The following is a 24,335-nucleotide window of genomic DNA, read 5'->3' as shown; positions in this document are numbered from 1 at the left end:
CGGAGAGATTTGCCAGTTTGGTGGAAAACCGGCCGGCCCCCTTCCCGAGGTGCAGGCTGGTGCTGCACCCGGGGGCTCAGGCCGCGACGGAGCCGGGCCCCTGCCTGCCCGGCACACAGGCTGTGTGCCGGTGATCAGTGCGGGGCCCCACCCGGCCCTCCTGGCCCCTCTGGTGGAAGGGAGGGACAGGCAGGCCACAGGCTGTCACCACCGCAGCCTCCTCGGCCACCCATGCAGGGCCCGCCCCCCTCCACGGCCAGCCACACCATCACCAACAGCACCGACCTCCTGGCCACGCGCCCACCACCCGGCTGCCACCCCTGTGACCGCCTTAGCCAACAAGCACACCACTGGTACCCAGGTCCCCACCCTGTCTGCAGCAGCTCCACCGCACCACGGCCTCACCCGGCCTCCGGGGGCCCTGGCTGCGTTGGGGGCCAGTGGCCCACTCAGCCAGACGGCGGGGCAGGGTGGGGGGGCGGGGGGCTGGGAGGGGGACGGGAGGGGGTGGCAGGCGTGGGTCTCAGAAGTAAACACAGGGTGGGTAATGAACGACGGGGGGTGGGGGGGTGTTTTTAACAGCAACTATGGATCGTGCGGCTCCGCCCGTAACCGACGCATTATGAAGGCTAATGGATTTTTGAAGCCAGATTGATTTTTCATTAATTTGGTAAAAATCTTTTTCCTCTCCCCTATAATTCTGTCTTAAAATGCTCCCCCTGACAGCTCGATAAGTCACTCTCGCCGTAATGCACGTCTGGCTGACCGCGGGGGCGGGGGCGGGGGCGGGGGTGGGGGGTGCGGGCGGGAGCCAGGGGCTGGCAGGCCTCCCCAGGCGGACGCTGCGGCATGTGGGCTGCGGCGTGTGGGCTGCGGCGTGTGGGCGCCCCTGAGGACACGGCTCGGCCTCCAGGTCAGAGGCAGCTGGGGACGAGCGAGAAACTGAGGCAGGGAGACCTCACTCCCTGAGTGGCGGGGGACAGGGGCCTGCCCAGGCCTTCCTCCCAACCCCAGAGGGGCTGACCTCCGGTGCCAGCTGCCCAGATCCCTGGTCTAGCCTCTGCCCCCCCAGCTCGGGGGTCCCGTGGGGGCAGGAAGGCCCCCGGCCGGCAGCCCTGTGCCTCCTGGGCCCCACTCTCACCCCCATCCTCTGGAGAGACCTCAGGCCCCCCACTCACCGGGCCTGCAGCTCCGCCCCCAGCCCTCAGCAGGGCTGGCCTGGCCCCGGCCGTGGGGGCACCGAGTGGCCACTTCCTCTGATCTCCTGCACCTCGCTGCCCTCCTGCCCTGCCGGCCTGCTCCCAGCCTTCCTCCTCCAGGGTCTCCTCCCAGCCTCTCCTCGGGGACCCCAGACACACCTGCAGCTCCCTGGACAATGCCGTGGGAGGCTCTGGGCCAGGGTCGGGGGACAGGCAGGGGGGCAGGTGGGGTGTCAGCCTCCAGTGGACAGCCCCAAAATGCAGGTGTTCGGGCCACTGGGACTCTCTGAATCTAGGGGGCAGGGCAGCCTTCCCGACGAGGGGGTGTCTCTCCGGCAGCCTGGGCCGAGCCCCGCACTCTAATCCAACCCCTGAGGTCCCGTCTGATTAGGCCCATCCTGCAGAAGGACAAACTGAGGCCCAGACACAGGGACATGTGTGAGGTTGGCGTGCTGGTTTCCTGCAGCTGTTCTCACAAATGCCCATGAACTTGGAGCCTTAAAACAACGGCAACGCCCTCTGCCAGGTCTGGAGGCCGCCCCAGGGCGGGCCCCTGGCCGCACGCTCCCTGTGGCTCCCGGGGCCCCAGGCATTCCTCAGCTCCACTCTCCTGTCCCGACCCGCCCTGTCCTGCCTCTGCTGGCGATGCCTGTCAGCGGATCCAGGGTCCTGGGGACGCCCGGGACCACCCGCCCCAGACCCGTAATTCCTCGGGCATCTGGGCTCCCAACGGCCAAGCCTCTGGGGCCCCACTGAGCCCACTGCGGTCCGGCAGCAAACCCCGCAGGGCCCCTGCCTGGGGCCCCGGGGCTCAGGCCCCAGCAGGGCGCCCGCTCCCCAGCCCGGACCTGGCCTCCACCTCTCCCCATGCGGCGCCAGGGCCTCCCCGGCTCTTGAGGAGCCGCTGCGTTTCCCACCTCCACCGGCCACGCACCCGCCTCTGGACCCCCCAGGCGGCTGCGCAGTCTGGGGCGTCTCACCCCCTCAGACTGGCCGTGGGTCCCTAGTGCCGTCTCCTGTGGGCTCAGCCCAGCGGCCGAGGTCTAGGGGCATGGAGGGCAGACCGGGGCTGCTGAGGGGGAGGGGCCTGGGCCGGGCAGTGGGGGAAGGGACGGGGGACGGATAGGGCACCAGGGTTGGGGGGGCCGGAGGTGGGTAGGATGCGAGCACAGGAGAGAGTGAACTGGAAGGGGGTGGGGTCAGAGGAAGGTCCCCTGGGTCGGGACCCTGTTCCTGCTCCTCCTGTCCATCACTGTGCCCAGCCCCCCCAGCCCCGCCCCGCCCCGCCCCGCCCCCCAGGCGGCTCCGACTCCCTTCTGCCGAGCGCCTTTGCGCACATTAATCTCTGCGCCAGGCTCACTGCTGACCCAAGCGAAACGGAGTTGCCTTTTCCCCTCTCCGCGGTTTTCTGTTGGCAAAGCAAAAAGGATCCCAGCGCGCTCTCACCCCCGACCTCCCGCCCAGGGCGGACGGCTCTGGAAAGTGAGGAGTCCCTGTGTGGGCCGCGGAGCCTCTGCGGTGCGCTCAGCGGCGAGGACCCGCGGGCGCCCTGGGGCCCTCCGCCCTCGGCCCCCGCCCCGCCGCGCTCTCTGCTCTGCTCCCTTGGCCCCGCTCCCTCGACCCCGCTCGCGCCCGGCGCCAGGGAGCCAGGCAGCCAGGCAGTGTCTTGTTGCTGCCCCCGCGGGCAGCACGCGGGTGGGACACTCTGCCAGGTCGCCGAATCTGCCCAGGTGTTTATGGAGGCCGTGGATGAGCGGATGCAGTCCCTGCCTGTGGCCCGTGGCCCATCGTGACCCCGTGGCAAACGGTGATGTGACTGGGCCAGGACGAGGGGGCTGAACCCAGATACGAGGTGTGGCCGCGTTGAGGGAAGGCTGAGAGGTGCCCGCCGGAGACCAGGGAGGGCAGAGAGCACAGGCCGGGGCCGGAGTCGGGCGGAAGCTCCCCCGGTGGGGACAGGCCCGTGAGAAGAGACCAGATTCCCCGACACACCAGAGCAGGGCGGGTGGGCGGGGCAGGCCCACGTCCGACCTTACACACGCACACCCACACGTGTGTGCACACCTGTGATCCTGCCCCGGTCAAGGCGGCCACTGCCACTTGGGAAGTACCTTTGTCCCGGCAGGGCCTCACGGGCACAGCCCCCTCTGTCCAGCCCAGGCACACAGGGCAGGCACTGTGCCCCCCGCCAGCTGAGGACGGTCTGTCGCAGGGGTCGCCCACCGTGCCATCTCGAGGCCACCACCCTCGGCTCCAACTCCTGGTCCCCAGGGGGGCAGCATTGCCCCCAGGGTGGGGCGGGGGCCGTGACTGACCGCTGGGGTGAAGCTCTGGCTTCCTCCAGGCCCAGGGCCCCTGGCCTCACCCCCCAGCTCCCCCGGGGCAGAGCTGGCGAAGCCAGTTCCGCCAGGAGAGAGGCCAGGTGTGCGGGGCAGGGGAGGGCTGGGCAGGCAGGAGGCTATGCCCGTGGGCTGTCGGCCGTGGGAAGGGCTTCGGTCTGCGGGAAGGGAGTCTCCTGCACAGCCCCGTGCACATGAGAGGCTGGAGGCTGCGGCTGAGCCCCAGCGCCCCCCAGGCCCCCAAGCTCCGGGGCCCAGAGGGGGTGCGGGTGGCCAGGGAGCTGCTGCCTCTCCTGGACAGGCCTGCCAGCCCTGTCATCCCCGATTAGCAGGTAATGGCCTCCTTGACGCACAGTTTTATTAATCAAATTAATACGCGCCGAGGTGACCTTGGCCGGTTCTGCTGAGAGGGGCAGATTCCCCCAGGAGGGGCCGGTGGGCCACGGGGACATGCCTGTGCCCTGGCTGCACCCGCTGGCTCCCACCCACCCCGCCCTCCGCCCCGACAACAGCTCGAACTCGGGGGCAGGGGGGTGGACCAGGGGCCGAGCCCCACGGGCTGCTCCGGTCTGGGGACTGCACCTGGGGGACAGATGAAGTCTCCGCAGGGAGGCGGCAGGAAGGAGGGGCCAGTCTCCCGCTGCCTGCCCACCCCAAACCCACTCCTGCCCAAGATCCCGCCTCCTGCGGTCAATTGCGTGGGCAGCGGCTGCCCCCTGGTGGCCGCGGTGACCCCTGAGCAGCTGGGCCAGCCAGTGGGCTTCCCCCTGGCTGGCCTCCCCTCCCTGTGGGCCTGCGCTCTGAGAGACCCGGGGCGGTGTGTCCGCTGATGGCCTTTGGGGTAGTGTTGCCCTGCTGGCCACCTTGTGTGTGCAGCTCGGGGACACTGAGCCCCCACAGTCCAGGGAGCCCAGCTGGGATCACGGGGGCGGGGTGAGTGTGCAGCCCACAGGGGCTGGGGGCACCTCTCGGTGACGGCTCTGGGCCTGGGGGGATGAGGGCCTCCGGGCAGGTTCAAGGCGGGGCAGTGGTGTGGGTGCCCAGGCCGGGCTGTGGGGTGGGCGGAGCCAGGGGAGGGGACAGGGACAGGTGTTGCAGAGTGGGCCCTGCCTGGGCTGCTGTGTGAAGGAAGGGCGGGAAGGCGGCTCAGAGGCCGGGGAGGAGCTGAGCCCTGTCCATGCTGTGCGGTGCCAGGTGGGCTGGGGGAGGGGGGCCTGGTGCCAGCAGGCGTCACTGCGGGCCAGGCGGGGGAGGGGGTGTCCGGGCTGCAGGGACCCACTGCTGCCCCCCACCCTGCCCTGCCCCCATTCTCAGGGGTCACTGCTTCAGGCTCCAAGACAGGCCACTGGACACCCCACCCACCTGGGGAGCAGCCCTTCTTGGGACAGGGTGGCCCGGAGGCAGCCTTCTGGCCCCTGGACTCTGTCCAGGAGGGAGACGGTGACCCTCCCCGCGTGGGTGCAGGACTCGGTCCCCCGCACGGGGCACAGACACTTGTCTCCTGACACTGTCTTTAATGGGCAGCTCGGGCACCGGGCTGGGCGGCAGACAGGGGCCTGACGGTCCTCCGGGGGGGAGGGCTCGAGGGGGCCCTGCTGCCAGCCAGCTGGAGAGGGCTGGGGCGCAGCAGTGTGGGGGGCCGCCCCTCACTGCCTCCCGGGGCAGCTGGAGGGTGGGGGTGCCGCAGCGAGGGGGCGAGGGGCCGGGCACAGCCTGCCTCCAGGCCGGCCCTGCTGGGCCTTGCGGCTCCAGCCGAGGAGGGGCCTGGGGCTGGCCCTCGCGGGCGCCGGCGTCAGCGTCTCCCAGCCGCACTCCTTCTGGCTCCTCAGAAGCCCCCGCAGGGCCGGCCGGCGGTCCCCCTGCAGTCGGAGCAGAGACAGGCGGTGGTTGGCAGCCCTGGCCGGGCCCACCTGTGGCGGGCCTAGTGGGTGTGACGGAGGAGGTGCAGGTGTGTTGGGGGAAGGTCGGGGTTTCAGGTGAGGGCAGCCCCACGGTGGGGTCCCCCCAGGTGTGCCACGGTGGGGTGGGTGAAAGCCGAGGGGCAGAGCCGCAGCGCCTCCGCCCGGAGCCTCCAGGGGCGTCGGCCCAGAGCGGGGTGGGCTCACAGGGGCGTGGGCCCAGAGTGGGGTGGGCTCACAGGGGCATGGGCTCACAGGGGCGTGGGCCCAGAGTGGGGTGGGCTCACAGGGGCATGGGCCCAGAGTGGGGTGGGCCCAGAGTGGGGTGGGCTCACAGGGGCGTGGGCCCACAGGGGGGTGAGCTGGGGCCGAGTCCAGGGCAGGGGCTCACTGCCAGGCGGAGGCCGAGGCACAGGTGGCTGCTGCCCAGGCCACCCGGGGGAGCACGCTGGGACACCAGCCTCTTCCCAAGGCCCTGGCAGCCCCTGCGGATGTCCGGGGCCTGGAGGACCAGGGTCGGGGGACAAGGGTGTGGGGACACCCTCCCAGCCCCAGGGCTCACCGTGCCGGGCGGCTCGGTGCTGGGCAGCAGGGTCGCCACCTGCAGGCTCACGCCCTCGGCGCCCACGCCCCTCAGCTGGGCCACCACCTGGGCGTGCTTCCACCACCGGCACGGCTGCCCGTCCACGGACACGATGTAGTCGCCCTCCCGCAGGCCGGCCGCCTGCGGGGGCATGGGGCAGTCTGGTCCGGAGACCGGGCGGACACCGCCCGCCCCTCCCGCCGGCCGGGGCGTGGCCCTACCGCAGCGTGGCCCCCGGGGACGACCGCAGCGATGAGCACGGGCGAGTCTCCCCGCAGCGTGAAGCCGAAGCCGCCCTCCCCGCGGGTCACGTGGACGGGCCCCACCAGCCGCCAGCGGTTCTTGACTGAGAACACGGAGAGGGGCCCCTGGGGGGCATCGTGGTCAGAGGCCTGGCCGGGGGCACCCTCACCCCGACCCCTGCGTCCTGGGGCAGAGACCCCCGAGGAGCGGGGTGGGGTGGGGTGGGGTTGCTGTGCCGGGCGTGTGGGCCCCCCCACCCCCAGGCAGGGACAAGGGGCGGGCGCTCACCAGCCGGTGGAAGATGTCAGCCGCCTTCCCCCGGGAGAAGCTGGGGGCCCGGGCCTCCGGCCTCCCGTGCGTGCTGGCTGGACAGCAGAGGGGGACGGGGGCAGCGCTGAGCCCGAGGTTCCCCAGACCCCTGGGATGCTGCTGGGTGCGGTTTGGCCACAGCAGAGTGGGTGACACCGGCCCCTCTTGGACATCCGGGACCTGGCCGCCCCCCACTTAGTGGGGGAGCCCTGGGGGTCCCTGGCTGGGGGCATGTGTCTCCCAGGCCACAGCTCCCCCTGGGGCATGAATCAGGTGCAGGGAGGGGGATGCAGAGCGAGGGGGCTGCAATGAGGGGGGGCCCCAGGCACCCTGCCCCTTCTGCGGGCTCAGAACCCTGTGGGTGTGGGAGGCGCTGGCATCTGTGCCCGCAGCGGCAGAGGGGGTCTCCGTCCCCCCACCCCCCACGCCCGGGACACGTGCAGCCCCAGGGGCCTGGCCGCTCACGCCGGATGTCGGGCGCCTCCGTGGCCTCGAAGAAGTCGTCCTCCAGGTCCAGCTCCGAGTACTTGGCCAGGGAGCGCCGCAGCGCCTGGCCCAGCACGGCCTGCAGCAGATCCACCCTGCGCAGGGCGCGGCACACGGCGTGCAGCCGCAGCGCCTCCTCCTGCCTCAGGATGGCGCGCTTCAGGTGGGCCTTGCCTGCACGGGACACGGCCGGCACACGCACGGCACACGCACGTCACACGCAGCCCCCCTTCCCCCGCCCCGATGGGACAGGAGGAGGGCAGGTGGCGGCGTCTGGGTTCGTCCTGAGAGCAGGTCCAGCAGGAGCTGCAGGGGTGGGCCCCCACCCTGCCAGAGCTCCTGCTCGGGGCACTGCCCCCACACTGGGGCATCTGCGGGGGGGGGGGGGGGTTGGCTACTCCTCCCCCCAGCTTTGAGACACCAGACATGCCCAGCAGGGGCGATTTCTGAATGACGGGGTGGGGAGGGCCACCAGCCCCCCACCCCGTAGGAGGCTGTCTCACCGAGCTTCCTGCGCTCCTCGGGCTCCTGGGGCAGCACGGGGCGCCGGGGCTCCGATGGGGCTGGGGGCCCCACAAAGACCTGCTCCAGCGCCAGGAGCTCCGCCTCAGCCGCTGGGGGCAGAGAGGGCCGTGAGCCCCCTGCACCAGGCCTCCGCCGCCCCCCCCCCCGCCCGTGGGGGGGGCACTCACGGGAGCCGTCGCAGAGCGCGGTGGCCGCGTGGTAGTGGGCCAGGGCGCCGAAGTGCTCGGCCTTGACGCGCACCAGCGTGGTCCAGGCGAAGGGCACGTAGTCTTGGACGGGCGGCCTGGCCATGGCCCCGTGCGCCCGCTCGTACTCGGACGCCACCTGCCGGCGACGGGGCAGGACGGAGGGGCCTCTGGGGGGCTCCACGCTGCGTCCAGCCAGGCCCCGCCCCGCAGCCTCAGCCCCGCCTTTCCCACCCTGGGGCCTGCACCCCTCCCCCTGCGCCCTGGCCGGGGTCCCTGCAGCCCTGCCCCCCATCCCGGCCGAGCCCAGCCCCGAGTCTGCACCCCCAGGTCCTGCGTTGACTGGCGCTGCCCCCGAGACAGGGACCGGGGACCTGGGGTCCTGACCAGTCCCGCAGGCGCCAGGAGGACACCCTGGCCTGGGGAACCCGCGGGAGACACAGCCCCCGCAGGGTGCCTGTACAGTCCGCCCGGACCAGGGCCTGCCTGCCCTCACCTGGGCGGCCTCCTGAGCCAGGCGCAGCTGGGCCGAGCAGTCGTGGGGCGCCGCGGGGGCCGGCAGCGAGAGGCCCTCGAAGACGCACTCCTGGGCCTGGGCCACCATGAGCTGCTCCAGCGCCGACAGCGAGGCGGGGCTCATGTCCGGGCTCGGCGCGTGCGAGAACTTGTCCCTCAGGAGGCGGAAGGCCCCTGTGGAGGGGGCGCTCACAGCGGTGCGCCGCGGCTGCTCACACCCCGCACGCCGGGCCGTCCTGCCCGCCCCCGGAGGACAGCCGGCACCCTGGCCGTGGCTGTGGGGCCGGGGCGCCCTCACCAGCGGCCCTCTGGAAGGCCTCCGCCGCGCGGCCGGCGCCCTCGGCGCTGGAGCGGTCCTGGCGCGCGCCGATCTGGGTGTGCAGGGCCCCGATGTTGAAGAGCACGCTGCCCTTCTCGAAGGCCAGGGCCCGCTGCTGGGCCGGGACCCCCGTGAGCGAGTCGTACCTGCAAGGTTGGGTCAGGCGGGGTGGGGCTCCGCGACCACACGGGGAGGGCGCAGAGCGGGGTGCACGCAGGCCGGGGAGGCCCCAGGGCGCCCGCCAGCCCTACCAGTGGAAGAGCAGCCCCAGGCTCCGGGCGGGGCTGACGAAGCGCGCATCCAGGAGGCAGAGCTGGTTGTAGTACGCCGCGAGCAGCTCCAGGCCCGACTCGCTCCGGCTGGGGGTCCGCATGGCCTGCGGGGCAGGAGCCGGCTGGGCCCCAGCCGGCCGGTCCCACCGCACGCGCACGCACACCACCCCCGGAACCTCCTCGGACATCCCAGCCCCGCGGGGCAGCCAGGGTCCCGCTGGGCACACCTGCTCTCCCCAGGCGGGCCGTGCACGGGCCCCCAAGACTGACTGGGCGCGAAGGGGGAGGCAGGGTCCCTGGGGAGGGGACAGGCACGGAGCCCCCACCCCCACGGGGCCGCACATCACACCCGGGATGCTGGAGCGGGGATCCCACAGTGGGCCCATGTCCCCGCTGTCCCTGGAGCTGCCCCCAGGGGGCGACTCCTGCAGTGTGAACGTCTACACTGAACTCCGCTTTGCGGCCCCCGGCTGAGCCTCTCCGAGAACTGGGCGTGGCCGGTCCCCCTGCGGGGCGGGGCGGGGCGGGGCGGGGCGGGGCCCACCCACCTGCCGCGGGGCGGGGCCCACCCACCTGCCGTAGGTCCGCCAGCTCCTTGATTTCCGCCTCAAAGGAGGCGCCGTCCTCTCCGAAGTGCTGAGAGATCAGATCCTGGGGGGAGGGGCACGCGCTGGCTTGGGACGGAAACTCCCAGCCCGACGTGGGGAAGAGCCCGTGGGGGTGCGGGGTGGAGGGAAGGGGAGGCCCAGAGACTCGGCGCTGTTTCGACTCGGGGTCCCTTATTAGTCCCTGTGGGCAGGCACCACGTGCCCCCTGACAGGCAGGGGCCCCGAGGCACCTTTGATCTGGGCCTAAGGAGCAGTGGCCAACTGGCCCGGGACAGCCCGGCCCCGGATGAGGACGGGGGAACCGGTGGGTTTTCGGGGCACAGGCTGACTGCAGGGGCGGCCCGCAGCCAGCGGGACCCTCGGAGCGTGAGTCAGGGAGCCCCGTGGCCGTCCTGGGGTCTCTAGCAGGATGACCGGCTCCGCCGCAGCCGACCGAGCGGGGATCTCCTCCAAAGCCCCGCCCCCCCCCCCCCCGAGCCCCTCCTACAGCCTGGGAGGCCGGGAGCCCTCAGGTCAGACCCTCCCTCCCTCTGGGCCTCTGTTTCCCCATGTGCTCAACCTCAACGAGGCGGCTGGACCAGGAAGCCAGGCCCCGCCTCCGGCCCGCACGCACTCACCGTCAGGGCTGCGGACCAGTCCAGCTCCTTGGTCTCCTTCAGCCCCAGGGGGATCATGGGCACCGCGACTCCCTCGCTGGAACCAGAAGCACCGGGTCCAGGCTCTGATGCCGGACCCTGCGGTCCCCGGAGGCCCCTGAGGCCACGGAGCCCACCCCTCCCACTCCTGCCGCACAGGACACACCTCTCCCCGAGACGCACCCTTGCACACCCACGCACGCCCCACAGGCGCCGACCTGGGTCACACCCCGTCTCCACGTCTCCACATGTGTGATCGCATGTGCGCACGCACCTCCCAGCAGGCCCCTCCGCGTCCACGCTGCAGTTGAGCTCCTCCAGTTCCTCCTTCAGCAGCTGCAGGCTGGAGTTGACGTAGCTCAGCTCCAGGGCCACGGTCTCCCTGACCTGGCTGTTGCTGGTGGCTCTGGGGGGGCCAGGCTGCGGTGAAGCGCCAGCCCGCAGGCGGGCTACCCCCGCCCCCCACCCCCACCCCCCACCCCCCGCCAGCCCCAGCCCCGCTTCAGGACCCTCTACCGCCCCCTCCCCTAGGACACAGGCGTGCCGCGCCCTCCACGGACACTCCAAGCCCACCTCCCTGGACGGGTGGGGTCTGACCCTCTGTGCCCGAATCTCGGTGCCCAGAGGAGGGGCCGTGGGTCACTGGGAAGGCTGGACAGATGGGGTGGACAGAGAGTTCAGGCTGCTAAGGAGAAGGAGGGGCCCCTCCGGCCCAGCAGAGCCCCGCCCTGGAGCCGCCACCCCGGGGCCCCACCCACAGCACGGGTGTGGGGGGGTGCGTGTGAAGCCAGGACACGCGTGCAGCTCTCCTGCTCTAAGGGGGAGGGGCCTTCCCTGGGTCCCCAACCGTGGGACGCTGGTGGCTTGCCAGAGCTCAGCCTAAACAGTTCCTCTTCTGAGAAGCCACCGCTGGTCACCACAGGCACATCAGAGGCCCCCCTGTTGCCCACCAGCAGGAAGGCCCCTCCAGGTCCGCTCCAGCCCAGCATGGACCTCGGCTGGCCCTGAGCTGGCCCCTGCCAGGGACCCACCAAGCTGGGGGCCTGGGTGGGTGGTGAAGGCCTTGGCTGTCCACCCCAGACCCTGGTGGGAGGCCTGCCCCGAGTCCCGGCAGGACGCACTGGCCACAGTCACCTGCTCGGGAGCCCCTGGCCCACACCTGCCCACGAGAGCAGGCGCTGCCTGGGTCACCGCCCCGACCTCGTCACCCAGCACGGGCCCGGCTCGGGGTGGGGGGACCCCCGGCAGGGCAGCACCGCCCCCTGGAGGGCCTCGGGGGGCCAGCGCTCACCTGTAGAGGTTCTCGGCACCCGTCCTCATCCGGATCTCCTTGCTGATCTGCTGGTGGATGCGGGCCCTGCGGCTCTGCAGGCGGCCACGCTGGGCCTGTGCCGCGGTCTCACTGCCCTGCAGAGAGGTCACAGGTCATGGGCTGGCCGCCCCGTCAGCAGCTCACAGTCGCACAGCGGCCCTCAGGCTGGGCCAGGGACCCCCTGCCCGTGGGGAAGGGTGGGTGAGCGTGGGGAAGGGCGGGGCTCAGCGGGGACTCCAGAGAGAAGGGCAGTGGGCCAGGAGGGACGCGGCGGGGACAGGACAGAGCTGGGCCGGGGCCCCAGCAAGAGGCTTGGCTGATTCTGTGGGGCCCGGGGCAGCGTGACGGGGATCCGGGTCTCAGCCCTGCCCAGACACCCAGGCGGCTCTGGGAGCCCCGGGCAGGCGGTGGCCAGCTGCTCGCACGCATCCGCCTGCACTCTGGGATTTCGTTCCGGAGCCCCCGAGGCCCACCCTGCCCACACAGCGCCCTAGCATGCCATCGGGTCGGGAGGGCGGGTGCAGGAGCGGCAGCCCAGGCCTGCAGGTTGTTGGAGGCTGGCTCTTGGGCCCGCCCCTCTGTGCGGTGCTGCGCCCACGCTGACCCTGTTGCTGGGCTCTGTCCCCGCTGACGGATGACCAGAGGGGACTCTTTGGCAAACCCCCAAACCACAGCCCAGGGGCGCCCAGCTCCTGGCTGCCCCCTGCCCACCTCGGCGGCGCCCCTCACCGCACACCGCCACTGTGCCGGCCCGCTCGAGTGTGGGCGCCCAGGTGAAGGCCCTGGAGGCAGTTGGAAGCTGTGCCTCGGTGGGCTCCTCATCGAGGCGATACCCCTGCAGCTGGGGGTGGCAGCCAGAGGCTTCCGTTGGGGCAGGGGAGGGGAGCGGGACCCTGAAAGGCTTTCAGGGCCCCCAGGGGACCCACTGGTGTCTGCCGCAGCCACTTCCTAGCCATTTACGGACCTTCTGTCGTGGTCAGTCACCAGTCCGGGACACAGGGAGGACTTCTCAGAACCACCTTCCCCGGCCAGTGTCCACCTGTCAGCAGGGTGCAGGCACAGCGCCCCCAAGACTGCTGCCCCACAGCACGGGCCGGAGGGAGGTCCTATCCACGTGTCGTGTCGCAGACCTCGGGCTCCCTGCAGCGGCTGCTGTCTTCCCCACATCCGAGGGGCGTGGCTTATTGTCCTGGGTGCACCCCCCAGTGTCTCACTCAGACCCCCACAGGCTCTCGCTTGCTGCGGCTCTCGAAGGGAGCGCCCTAAAAACGGCCTCCCAGAGAAGGCTGCTGCTGGCACCCCCCCCCCCCTTGGTTTACGGCCCAACGTGTCCGGACTCCAGCGTTCTCCACAGAGGTCAATCAGGGAAGACTTCTTGGAGAAGGAGGCACTGTCCTGGCACTTGAAGGTCAGGAGGCAGCCAGCGGTCCTTAGATAACTGTGGGGAGGGGACACGCCCCCCACTGAACCCCAGGAGAGACAGCACTGGTGGCTCGGAGAGCGCCCCGCCATGCGACCCCGGGCAGGCCCTCATCTGTAGACGGTGGGGGGCTGGTCTCACGGCGGCACCAGCAGGGAGCAAGGGGGAACACGGTTCTCCTCCCTCCGCCCTACCGGCTGTGTCTTCCTGCCAGCCCGTGCCTCTTCTCCGCAGCACCCCCCCATGCCAGCCCCCCCCCCCCACGCCGCCCCCCTGTGCTGGAGGAGGCCTGAGACTCAGGAGAGGGAGCCGCAGCTGCACCCCTCTCCCTCGGAAGGTCCCACTGCAAACTTCCAGCAGGTTCCAAGCGTTCTGGGGGAGCGGCCATGGCTCGTTGCCTGGGGTGGGGGTGCCCGGTGCTGGGCAGAGGCTGTGCTGTCTCGCGCCCCCGGAGCGACGTGCTGGGTGTGGGAGAGCCCCAGCCTCAGAGCCGCGTCCACGCTGTTCTCCACGGCACCTCGTGCAGCCTCGACCCTAGTGCTCCCGCCAGGCCAGGCCGGCCGCCGTGGCCTGGGTGTGGAGGTGCGGGAGCCTGCCACCGAGGCCTGGGCGCTGCCGGACGCCCTGGAAAGCTCTGCTCACGCTCGTCCGCCCCGGCTGAGCCAGGGCCCCGTGGGGGGGATCTGCCAGCAGGGAGGGCGCAGGCGCCCCGGGCAACCGGCATTCGCCCCCTGCGGAAACCCAGCTCAGGTGGGAAGGGCGGGGAGGAGTGAAGCGGCCCCCCACCCCTCACTGCTGGGGCCCCGACAGGACAGGACAGGACAGGCCTGGCTGCTCTGGCGGCCCGGAAGCCTGAGGCCCATGGCCCCCAGCGGCCCAGGAGGAAATGGTGTGGGCGGCGGCCAGAGGGAGGCAGTTAGGCCAACACGGGCCAGAGACAAACAGCAGGGGCCCCACGCCCTCCCCGGGCCCCCCTGCCTCCATCGGTTTCCAGGGAGAGGCTCCCGGGCCTGGCAGACCCGCCTCCTCCTCCTCCTCCCAGAGCCCTTGGCTCTGCCTGCCGACGCCCACCCGCCTCGGGGGCCTCCTCCGAGCACAGAAGAACTGGACGCCCCAGGGGGGCGAAGCCCAGTACTCCCACCCTCCACCTCTGCCACCCACCAAACATGGTTAGAGGGACAGAGCCAGGACACGGTGGCCGAACCACCCGCAGACTAGATAGACCGCAGACCAGGGCCCTCAGGCTGGCCGAGCGACCCCCACGGCACCCTGGCTGAGGCTCGAGCTGGCCCTGCGGCTCCTGGGAGACCTTGGGCAGCCCCACTCCCAGGGCCCCCGCTGACTGGGCTGGGCCGGGTCGCTCTTCAGCGGGCCCCAACCTGGTGCTGGTAAGTCCCCACTGGACACCAGGGCCTGAGGGTGCCCTCTGGACACCCGCTCTCGACACCTGCAGAGCTGAGGCACCACCCACACTGGTCCACAGGGGCCCCGGCCCTGGACCCAGGCGTGGCTTTCATGAGACCAGCTGGCTGACCCATCCTGACTCTGGACGGCATAACCAGCGTGGGGTCAGCCTCTCCCTCCAGCCTGGCGGGGGGGGGGGGGCGGGTGGCGGTTAGACTTCCCAAGGGGCCAGAACCACCGGACCACATAACGGAGCGGGGTGCGAGGGTTTGCGGTGTCACTCAGGGCTGGGCTGGGCTTCGGCCCACACCCCACCGGCCTGCCCCCAGCCCAGGGTCTCCCTGTTAGGACAGGCCAGAACGCTCCAACCGCTGGGTCACCCCAGAGAGAAGGCCGGAAACAGTGTCTGCCCCCGCCCCAGGTGGCAGTGGGACAGAGAGCCTGGGGGTGTCCGCAGAGCCCTCCGGAGCATCTTGGGTGAGCGGCCTCCCAAACACTCCGACCAAACGAAACCACTGGCACTCTCTCCGAAGGCCGCTGCCAGCCCGCCCTGTAGGTCTGCGAGGGGATGGGCCTCCTGTCCCCAGCACCCATGCTGTGCGGCCCCGGGCTGGCATTCCCCCTGGGGTGCTGCAGCACCTGGCATCTCCCGGGGGCCAGGAGGGAGGAGCCTGCCCCTCCAAGGGTCTGGTCAGCATCTCGTGGCCAGGAACCCGGAGCTCTGTCCCACCTGACACCCCCCTGTGCCCCCTGGGAGGCCTGGGCCCCAGGCACACGGAAGCGGAACAGAGCAGTGGGGCCCGCTGTACAGCCAGACACGGGAGAGGGAGCGGGGCGAGGCATCGTCGCAGGTGCAGGTGCCAGCACCAGACTGAAGGACTTCGAGGCGTGGAAGTCCAGCTCTTTGCATGACCACGGGGGCAGCCTCAAGCTGACCCCAGGGGACACTCAGCTTCTGGGCCACAGAGCAAGTCAGCCAGGACACGCTGTCTTCCCCAGACACAGACTTGGTAGATCTCTACCCACTCCTGGGGCCTCCCGGGGCCTCCCAGTACTCCTGGGAGTGGTCCACAGTCCACAGGCAGGGCCCGGGGGTTAGGGAGCTCACGAGGGGGTGGGTGTGCAGCAGGCTGGGGGGGGCGCGATGAGAGGATGAACTCCCCAGCTGTGAAATCCTCCAGCTGTTTCCTGTATCTGGGAGGCTTCAGCCGCCTGCAGCACAAAGTGTCACCAAATACAGAGCTGGGTGCCCAGGGCAAAGCCAGACAGCCCTGGGGAGAGGGAGGTTTTAGGAGACGTGGAATGACCAGCCCAAGAACATTCCCTAGGGCCCCGGCTGTCACAGACCAGAGCCCAGCACCTGCCAGAGAAGGGAGCCCAGAGCGTCCTGAAAACAGTAAGCAGAACTGCTCTCCAGCCCCCCACCCCCCATTCCAGAGCCACACGGGAGGGGCCTCTTCCTGCCTCCTCCCCGCACGTGACCGCGAACAGACGTGAGAGAAGCCAGCGCAGGCAAACATTGAGGGTTCTGGCCCTCCACCGGCCTCAGTTTCCCCAGCGGAACGCCTAGCTTGCCCTCTTGGGGCGAGCGGCGTGTGCAAGGCGGCCGCCTGGAGACTTGCGTTGCCCTCAGACGGGAGACGCAGCGCCGGATCAGCAGCCCCGCGTGCTCGCCGGCTCCGGGGCCCCCCACCAGCCCCGTCACCCGGCGCCCCCCAGCCCCGCGGGCGCGCCCACCTTGCAGACGCTGCCGGCCGCCTGCAGCCCCGTGCTCTCCTCGCTGGAGCTCGGGCCGTCTTGCTTCTCCTCGGGGATCATCGCAGCCCGCCGCTCGGGCGCGCCCGCCTGGAAGCCGAAGCCCGTGCGAGTCCCTCCGGGGCGCCGCGCCGGGTCCTGAACTGTCCTCTAGTCCCGGGTGGCAGGACCGGCAGGAGGGAGGGGCGCGGCGCCCCGAGCCAAGTGTGCGAAACTTTCCTCTGCCCAGTCGGCGACAGCGGCGGCTCCGACGGACAGCAGCCTCGGCCAATCAGAAAGAGAGGGGGGGTGGTTCCGGGAACCCAGGCCCCGCCCAGCCACCCGAGAAGTCCCAGGGGAATGCGGTCACCCCTGGTAACCGCGCGGCCCGACGCCGAGCGGCTGCCGCGGGACGCGCACTACGCGTGCGCGGGCGCTGCTCCTGCGCTCCGAGTTGGGGAAAAGGAAAAAAATAACGCGAAATTCGCAAACTGTGCCAGTTTCGACCCCCTCGACGCGCCGTGGCGCGCGGCCCCTGGGCAGACTCCACGGTTACCGCCGCGCGGTTCTACCCCGTCCCACGGCAACAGGGACCTTCCCGGAGGCTCGTGCGAAAGTGTTCACAATGGGGGTTTAACGGTTTCGAAGGAGCGAGCGCTGTGCGAGGTCTCAAACAATGCCCGCTTTCTTCTCCGTGCTGCGGACGCGCGCTCCGGCCGGCCCCTCGCCGGCGGGTGCCGCCTGCACGCCCAGAGCCAGTCTCCGGAACCTGCTTCCAGAATCCTTTTGTGTCCGCGACCTGCTTCAGAACCGGCCGCAGAACCGGCCCGCTTCCAGAATTGTGCTCGTCCGGGAACCTGCGCTCCGTGCGGCGCTGCCCCCGCAACGAGCTGCCCCCCACCCCCGCGCCGTCCCTCTCCTAACTTCCCTGCGTTCCTGGAGGCTCTGGAACCCACTCAGGCGTCCTGTGGGCTCACCTCGCCCACGGACACACACCCTTTGTAGAGACAGGACACCGGAGTAGAAGCAGAAACCAATCTTCCATCAGATTCCTCTGGAGTCCCAGCCCAGCTCACCCGACCGCCCTCCCACTCCAACCCCGCCGGCCGCGGTGCGGCGCCGGGCCCGGGCTCCGGCCTCCTGCCCCCCCCCCCCCCCCACGCCCCGATCCTGCTTCCCCCAGAGCTCCGTCCTGTAAGCTGAGCTCCGCGGCTCGCCGGCCGCAACAACACAGGACGGGTTTCAACTCCGGGGAACAGAAATGGCGTGCAGGAAGTCAGAAGTAATCCTAGACTATGACCGGGCTGAGCTGGGTGTTTCTTTTTCATTGCCATAACAACGGACTCGAGATGTTCGGGCAACCGGACCCCAGCACAATTACAGTCTGAGTTGATGAGCGGGAGGGGAGGGGTGAGGGGGAGGAAGATGGTGGAAGATGATGAACTTTCATCCTCCCAAGGCTAAGTCAACAGATGAGGCCTAAATTAGAAAGTCAAATTCCAGAAGCTGAAGCTTGTTGCTCAGAACGGTGGAATCCGGTGCTAAGTCATCAGCTGAGGGGGTTACTCCAGGGGCTGCCCCCGGGGAGGGTGGCGGAGCCCTGGGGGAGGTAGCTGTTTTGCTGAGCGGCTCTTCGGCAACTATGTACCTTCCTCAGCAGTGCCGTGCGATCCCGGGAGGACTAGAAATTGACCACAAAAAACATCCAAAATAAAACATAACCATTTGGAAGTGAAAAGGTATGTCTAAATAAGGTGTGAATTAAAAGGAAATTAAAAGGCAAAGCGGATTACCTAAAAAGTAACTAGAAAGTCAATAATTTTTTAAAATAATTTTTTTAAGATTTTATTTATTTTTAGAGAGGGAAGGGAGGGAGATAGAGAGAGAGAGAGAGAAACATCAATGTGCGGTTGCTGGGGGTTCTGGCTTGCAACGCAGGAATGTACCCTGGCTGGGAATCGAACCTGTGACACTTTGGTTCCTAGCCCACGCTCAATCCACTGAGCTACGCCAGCCAGGGCGAAAGTCAATAATCTTACATGACATTATATAATATGTAAATAATACTGTTTAATAATACTATATAAAATAATGTATAAATTATAAATAACAATATATAAACAACATTGTAAGAGGTATGTTCAGAAAGTATCTAGCCACGTGCTCTGAAAAGTAGAGACATTTATTGAAGAAGACACAAGATACAAGAAGCATGGTACACAGGACAATGACACCTCAGTCCCCAGCAGAGCAGGCACCCTGGGACCTCACACAGTCCTCCCAATCGCCATCAACTGCCCCGTCGAATTTTCCTGAATATCATCCATGGTCTGAAATCTCTTCCCTTTCAAAAGTGATCTTGGTTTTGGGAAAAGTCAGAAGTTGCAGGAGGGCAAATCTGGGCTGTCTGGGTGCTGAGTCACCTGGTTGATTGGATGTTTTTGCAAAAAACTCTGCATGAGACGTCATGCATGAGCAGGTGTGTTGTCATGACGAAGCTGCCAATCACCAGTTGCCCACAGCTTCGGCCTCTGAATCATTGGAACAGTTTCCACCGAGGAATGTTTGAGCTTAATGCAAAATCGGATGCGGATTCGTTCTTCTCCTCGCTCAGTCATCCTGAATGTGACGCCCACACAGTACACACGCTCACTCCATGGTGTCTACCACCCCACTGACTGACTAGTACAGTGAGGTCGTCATTGTTCACACACGTGCATTCCAGCCCACTCTCCTTGTCTGCCAGGTGACACCGGTGTTGTGCAAATGAGTCTCATTATTTTAACAATGGCTGGACATTTTCTGGACACATCTCACGTATGCATGGAATAAACAGAAGGAAATTCTGTAAACTCAGCTGAGTTTCTCGCTAAAAATACGCACATAAAACCAATTAGCCAAATCAAAACAAAGTCACAGAAGGAGGTTACTGAAGGTTAAGGGCTAACGTCAGTCACACGGCAAATAAAGCCGAGTGCTTGGGGGGAGATAATGTGAATGAGCCCCTGAGGGGCTCAGGAGGGACACGAGGGAGGCTCGGAGCCAGGGTGGGCCCCGCCTGCGTGTGGCCGGCGTGCCGTGCGGTGGCTCAGCCAGGCCAGCGAGGGGTCTATGGTTTCTCCAGAGCCCCATCGGGAGGCGGAGGGGGGTGTGTGGCCCCGAGGGCACCCAGGCCTGGGTCTCCACATGACTTCGGCCTCTCGGGGGAGGCGGTTACTCCTCCACTGGGCTCTGTGTTCCGGAGAGGGAAAGAGAACGGCATAAACGCCCCCAGAAGCCCTCGGAACCTTGTCCCGTGGCCACCGGGGGCTGCCGCGGGGCAGGAACCACATAGCTGGGGGCCTGTCCGTCAGGAGAACGAGGGTGCGGGTGCCTCTGGACCGGCCAGGAGGAGGGGCTGTCTCGGAGCAGACACACAGACGCAGGAATGGCAGAGCGTGAGCCAGCAAGGGGCGGGGGCGGGGGCGGCAGGTACCCAGAGGACCTGGTGGGAGGGGCTGGAAGACCGGGAGGAAGGCAGCGGCCCACGCTGACCCCAGGAGAGGGCGAGGCCGGGCTGGGGGACAAACTGCTGAGGGCACCAGACTTGGTCGTCCCACAGAGAGTGCCCGGACCTGTGGAGATGGATGCTCCCCGCTCCCCCGGCTGGTCCGGCAACGCCCGACCGGGAGAGGGGCCCCCGGCTCACCGGGCTAGAATGCCTGCCTGGATCGGAGAGAGGCCACAGTCTTCACCGTGGACCTGCTCCACCCCCACCCGGGAGCCTGTGGCCCCGTCGGGGGCTCGGCCCTGCCTACTTGCCCTGCTTGTCACCACAGAGTCCCCCTCGCGCCTCCTCGGTGGAGTCGTGGGCGCCACCACGTGCTCCTGGGAAGGCGTGCCGTCTCCGCCCCCAGAGGTGCAGACCAGTGTGACCCCCAAGGGCATGGGAGCTGCGGGGCGGCCACTGTGTGTCGGAGGCGGGGTGCAAAACGACCCGGGACACCGTGGGCACCCTCACGGCCACCCTCCGGCCTCCGACGCCGGCAGGATGCGGTGACTGACAGTAGTAGCCTTGGTCTCGTCCCTTTGCCAGTGATTCGTCCACACCCGGGGCTTAGGTCGAGTGCTGGCCAGGTGGGCAAGAGGGGTGTCTTCTGGGGGCGCCTGGGAGGGTCCCGCAGGGGAAGACCACGCCTCCCCTGCCCCTAGACGCTGTCACGGCTGCGCAGGGCACTGAGACCTGCCCTGATGCCTTGCCTGTGACTGCAGGGGACGCGGCAGACGCACTGCGGGTGGCGGAGGACCCTGGCCCTGCCCCCTTCTCACCGGTTCGGTGACAGAGCAAATCTCCTGTTCAGCCCAGACACTCGGGTCAGGCTTTCTGACATTTAAGCCCAAAATGCCCCCTGAAGACGTGCCCTCCCGCACCAGGGGTCAGGGAAGGCCAACCTGGCAACGGAGGAGGGGCCGTGTTTGTGAGGCGTCCTCAGTCAGCCGTGGGCCGGCAGGGCGCTGCGCAGGTGCGGGGCAGGGCGGCTGCCGCGGGGGTGTGCGGGGTGAGCTCAGGAGGGCGGTCTGGAAGGCGCTGCCGGCCTCAGCCCAGCGAGCCTGCTTGTGGGAACCAAGCCTTCCGACGTCACGTTGTCAGAACTGAGGTAAAGACACAAAACAACCCCCTGAGCCCTGGCTGGCGTAGCTCAGTGGATTGAGCGCGGGCTGGGATCCAAAGTGTCCCAGGTTCGATTCCCAGCCAGGGTACATGCCTGGGTTGCAGGACATAACCCCCAGCAACCGCACATTGATGTTTCTCTCTCTCTCTCTATCTCCCTCCCTTCCCTCTCTAAAAATAAGTAAATAAAATCTAAAAAAAACCACACAAAACAACCCCCTGGATGCCACAGCAACGTCCCCTGAGGACCGGACAGTCCCACAACAGCCTTTCCGAGCTTGGGGGCGCAGCGAGGTGACCGCAGAGCCAGAGCTTCGCGCGAGGGTCTGAACCAGAGTCCGCGCGCTGGCCAGGAACACAGCGCACCGCGGGGAAAGGCCCGGCTGGTGCTAGAAAAAGAAAGACGTGGAAGGAAACCGCAAATGCAACTGTCTGGAAGCACCGCAGCGCGGGCGAGGGGGGCCGGCTCCGCCCCTGCCCGCGGCCTCCGGCTTCCCCCGGCCAATCCTTCCGTGCTGCTGGGCCTGTCGGTGTCAGCGTGCGCTGCCGCGCTTTGCAGTTAAAGACCAGGGGCGCCGAGAGGGCGGCGGTGCGGCAGGGCCTGGGGCGCAAGGGCAGACACCGGGCAGGGGGGCGGGGGCGGCAGCTGCAGGCGCCTCCCGGGCAGCGGGCGTAGGCGCTGAGGGGCCTGCCCGGCACTTGACCGGACAACGCCGCAAACACGAGCCGGCCAGTCTCTCGGCGCTGACGTGCGAGTCCGGATTCTTGAGGGGGGAGGAAACTCGGGCTCCTTTCTGCGTCTCTGCGAGTCCCGGGTGAGGACCCGCCATCCCCACACTCGCTCACGTGCCCAAGACCCTGCGGCAGCGATCACAGGTGAGGCCTCGCGGCAGGGCGCCCCGGCGACGCACGCCGGCGCGTCTCCCGGTAGGGACTGGCCACGGGAACGCCACAGGGGAACCAAAAATGCCATCAGGGGGAGGGGTCTGGACAGAAGAACGTGGGGGAAGCAGCCGATTCTAGAAAGTTCCCCCAGGCCGGACCTTGGCCGCTTTGATGCCGCCTCTCCCCCAGGAGGTGCCGGGGATCGGCGATTCCAGGTCTCCGGGCTCAACCCCATGCTCCGGTGGTTCACGCTGCCAACCCTCCCGTCCCACATCTCTGTAGGCCACAGTGCGGCTTCCATCCGCAGGTCTCAGAACGAGGCGCGGGACTCGGGAAGCCCGACGTCACCTCGCACCTGTCCGCTCGCGGCAGCGGCCCGCCGAGGCCCTGGAGCCCTGGAAAGCACCTGCCCTTCGGGGGCACACGACGTAAATTGAAAAATAAATAACCGCGAGGCACGAAGAGACCGTGACAGAGCACCGCGGGTGAGCGGCCCGCCTGTGACGGATGCAGGACCGGGCGGCCCGGGGACCGCGGAAGCCTTAATCAATGGCGGTAATAGCGCGCCATGCATCAGCCGGGGAGAGGCGTCGACAGCACGTGAGAAATGAATTGTTTGTAAATACAATCAACAATTTTGTGTTCCTGAGACAGCCATTCATCACCTGGAAACCACCTTTGGTAAAAGATGCACCTGGCTTGCTGGCGAGACGGGCCATCCATCCCCCCGGAGTCCGGGGGCCGCTCAGGGCGGCCCAGGGCCCCGAGTGCAGACACTTGTGTCCGTTCTTATTTGAAGACGAGCTGACAGTCACGGGGGGGGGGGGGGGGGGGGCGGGGGAGCTGCCAGCAGGGGCCGGGCTGGCAGCGGGCCCCATGTAAAAAGCCGCTCGGGGATGGAGAGAGTGCTTTATTAGAGCCCCCACTGCCGGGGCGCCCTCCCAGGGGCCCTGGCCGGAGAGGCCGGAGAGCCTTGAGTGCCCACCCCACTCTGGAACCTTCCTAGGCCCTGTCTGTGCTCTTGACCCTCCCGGGCACCAAGGCGCTGAGCTGGTCTGATCGTGGGCACGGGGAGTGGGGGAGGCACCCGCCTGTGTCCCACCCTCCCCAGCCTCCGTGCACATTCCACGGCCGAGGGCCCGCCTTGGGCTGGGGGAGGCGGGGCGCTCCTTGGGGGCAGAGGCCCGGTGGGGGCAGGCTGCTCAGCTGGAGCGGGGTGAAGCCGCAGACAGAGCCACGTACGCGGACAAAGGGCTGTTTTGATGGAGTGGGACCTCCTGGAGTGACCCCACCCGTGTCCGGGGAGTCGTCCAGGGAGTTCTGCACGGGGGGCGGGCACAGAACGGCGTGACACCTGGTTCTGGGGTCCAGGGAGAGCTGGGGGGTGGGGCAGCCGGCCTTTCACAGAGGCGCAAACAGTCTGACCCCGGTAACACAAGACAGAGGAATGGGGTGCAGGCAGGGCATGCGAGGGGCAGGGGGCACACCTACTGCCTGTGAACCATTTCTGGGTGTTGGCGACACAGGAAGCAAGGCCCCCACTTAGGAGGGGGCACTGGGGGCCCTGGGAGGGCAGAGGTGGGTGCATTCAGGCCTGGCGGGCAGGGCTCCATGGCCGCTCCGAAGGCACAGGGCTGGGCTTCACGGGGGTTTGGGGGGCCGGTGCCTCCCTGGTAGCCTGCGGCACAGGTGAGGAAAACACTTAATTCCAAGGACACACCCACTCGTGACCTAATCCTGAAAGAGCTGGATTCTGGACGGAGGTGGCTCTGCTGCCACTGCGGAGCACCCTCCGTGCTGCCTGGCGGCTTTGGATGTAGCAAGCCAGGCACTTCCGACGCCTGCCCAGCCGGTTGACTGACAGCCAGGCTCGTACCCCAGATCCGGGGCCACCTAGACACAGCCACCCCCGTGAATATAGATCATCCGAGAATTTGCATCATTTATTTACCAAGCAAAAAAGGGGGCATTATTCAGTGGAACCAAAGCTTCCTTCTCCCTGAAAACCCGTTTCTATTTTCCACGTATGACTAATTTTTAATCTCGGTGACTGAGCGGTAATGCCGTCGTCACTGGTGCTGACAATGGGGTTTTTTGAGAAGCCTGTGATCGATGCTGCCTTCACGGTGTCCTTTTTTGGTTATTGTTCCTGCGGCGTTCTGAATAAAATGAGTGCGGCCTCCGTGGGGCTCCGTCAATCGGGGCGCGATTGTGGATTAGATGCCATCTTTATGCAAAGCGGCCCAGCTCGCACACGGAGCTCCGCGTGACAGAAGGCTGCTGCCGGGCCATCGCTCACCCGCACAGGAAAGCCGCTGCGTACCTCCCGCCCATTTGTTAGGGAGGCAGGCAAGCAGCATCTTTAATAACCGCAAACAAAGGCACTAGGACTTACAACACAACCGTGCTGTCGAGCAAGGGGCACGGGTGGCTCGGGAGGGCAGACTCCCGTGTTCCCCGGCAAAGGCTTTTAAGCCCATTTCCTGTCCCGAGGAGGAGTTGCAGGGTCAGAGGGCAGCCCCACCCACCGGCAATAGAACTCCGCCGTCCCCGCCTCCCACACCCTCAGCCAGCCGTCCTCACTGCCATCTCCCACTGGACAGGGGCAGGCAGCTCCCCACAGGCCCCCCGACGTGTGGCCGTCCTGCCCACTGAGGCCCAGCCATCTCCAAATGCAACGGAAGCGTGTCGGTGTCTCCCTAACCCGGCTGGTGCTCCCCAGTGCGCCACGGCGACACCCACTCCAGTTCCTCGAGGGGCGCCCATGGCCGACCTCCCCAGAGGGCTTCTCGCAGGGCCTAGGTGTGCTGGC

General features: G+C 68.0%; 1 protein-coding gene and 1 long non-coding RNA gene across 5 annotated transcripts; one reads left to right on the top strand and one right to left on the bottom strand.

The window, feature by feature from the left end:
• The first annotated feature begins 2,405 nt into the window (after positions 1–2,405).
• LOC118501806 lies at positions 2,406–8,377 on the top strand. The gene is made up of 3 exons (XR_004904465.1): positions 2,406–2,417; positions 4,622–4,627; positions 8,247–8,377. It is a non-coding gene; the product is annotated as an uncharacterized LOC118501806 (long non-coding RNA).
• Positions 5,040–16,200, bottom strand: RHPN1 (rhophilin Rho GTPase binding protein 1). 4 transcript variants are annotated; one of them, XM_028533611.2, is made up of 15 exons: positions 15,991–16,200; positions 11,409–11,524; positions 10,392–10,523; positions 10,100–10,175; positions 9,448–9,525; positions 8,854–8,978; positions 8,582–8,748; positions 8,264–8,457; positions 7,750–7,906; positions 7,561–7,671; positions 7,037–7,231; positions 6,551–6,627; positions 6,241–6,387; positions 5,999–6,160; positions 5,040–5,397 (listed from the first exon to the last, which is right to left on the bottom strand). In XM_028533611.2, exons 1-15 carry the CDS (start codon positions 16,069–16,071, stop codon positions 5,185–5,187), a joined length of 2,031 nt encoding a protein of 676 aa, XP_028389412.1. In that variant the 5' UTR covers positions 16,072–16,200; the 3' UTR covers positions 5,040–5,184. The 4 variants fall into 4 exon arrangements, with proteins under 4 accessions (XP_028389412.1, XP_035887369.1, XP_035887368.1 ...); XM_036031476.1 differs by having other exon boundaries at positions 7,561–7,668; XM_036031475.1 differs by having other exon boundaries at positions 7,561–7,906.
• Positions 16,201–24,335: the final 8,135 nt, after the last annotated feature.

The sequence above is a fragment of the Phyllostomus discolor genome, chromosome 7, assembly GCF_004126475.2.
Source record: "Phyllostomus discolor isolate MPI-MPIP mPhyDis1 chromosome 7, mPhyDis1.pri.v3, whole genome shotgun sequence".
Taxonomy (NCBI): Eukaryota; Metazoa; Chordata; class Mammalia; order Chiroptera; family Phyllostomidae; genus Phyllostomus; species Phyllostomus discolor.
Note: the sequence above shows the minus strand (reverse complement) of the source record. Positions and strands in the feature narration are given on the sequence as shown.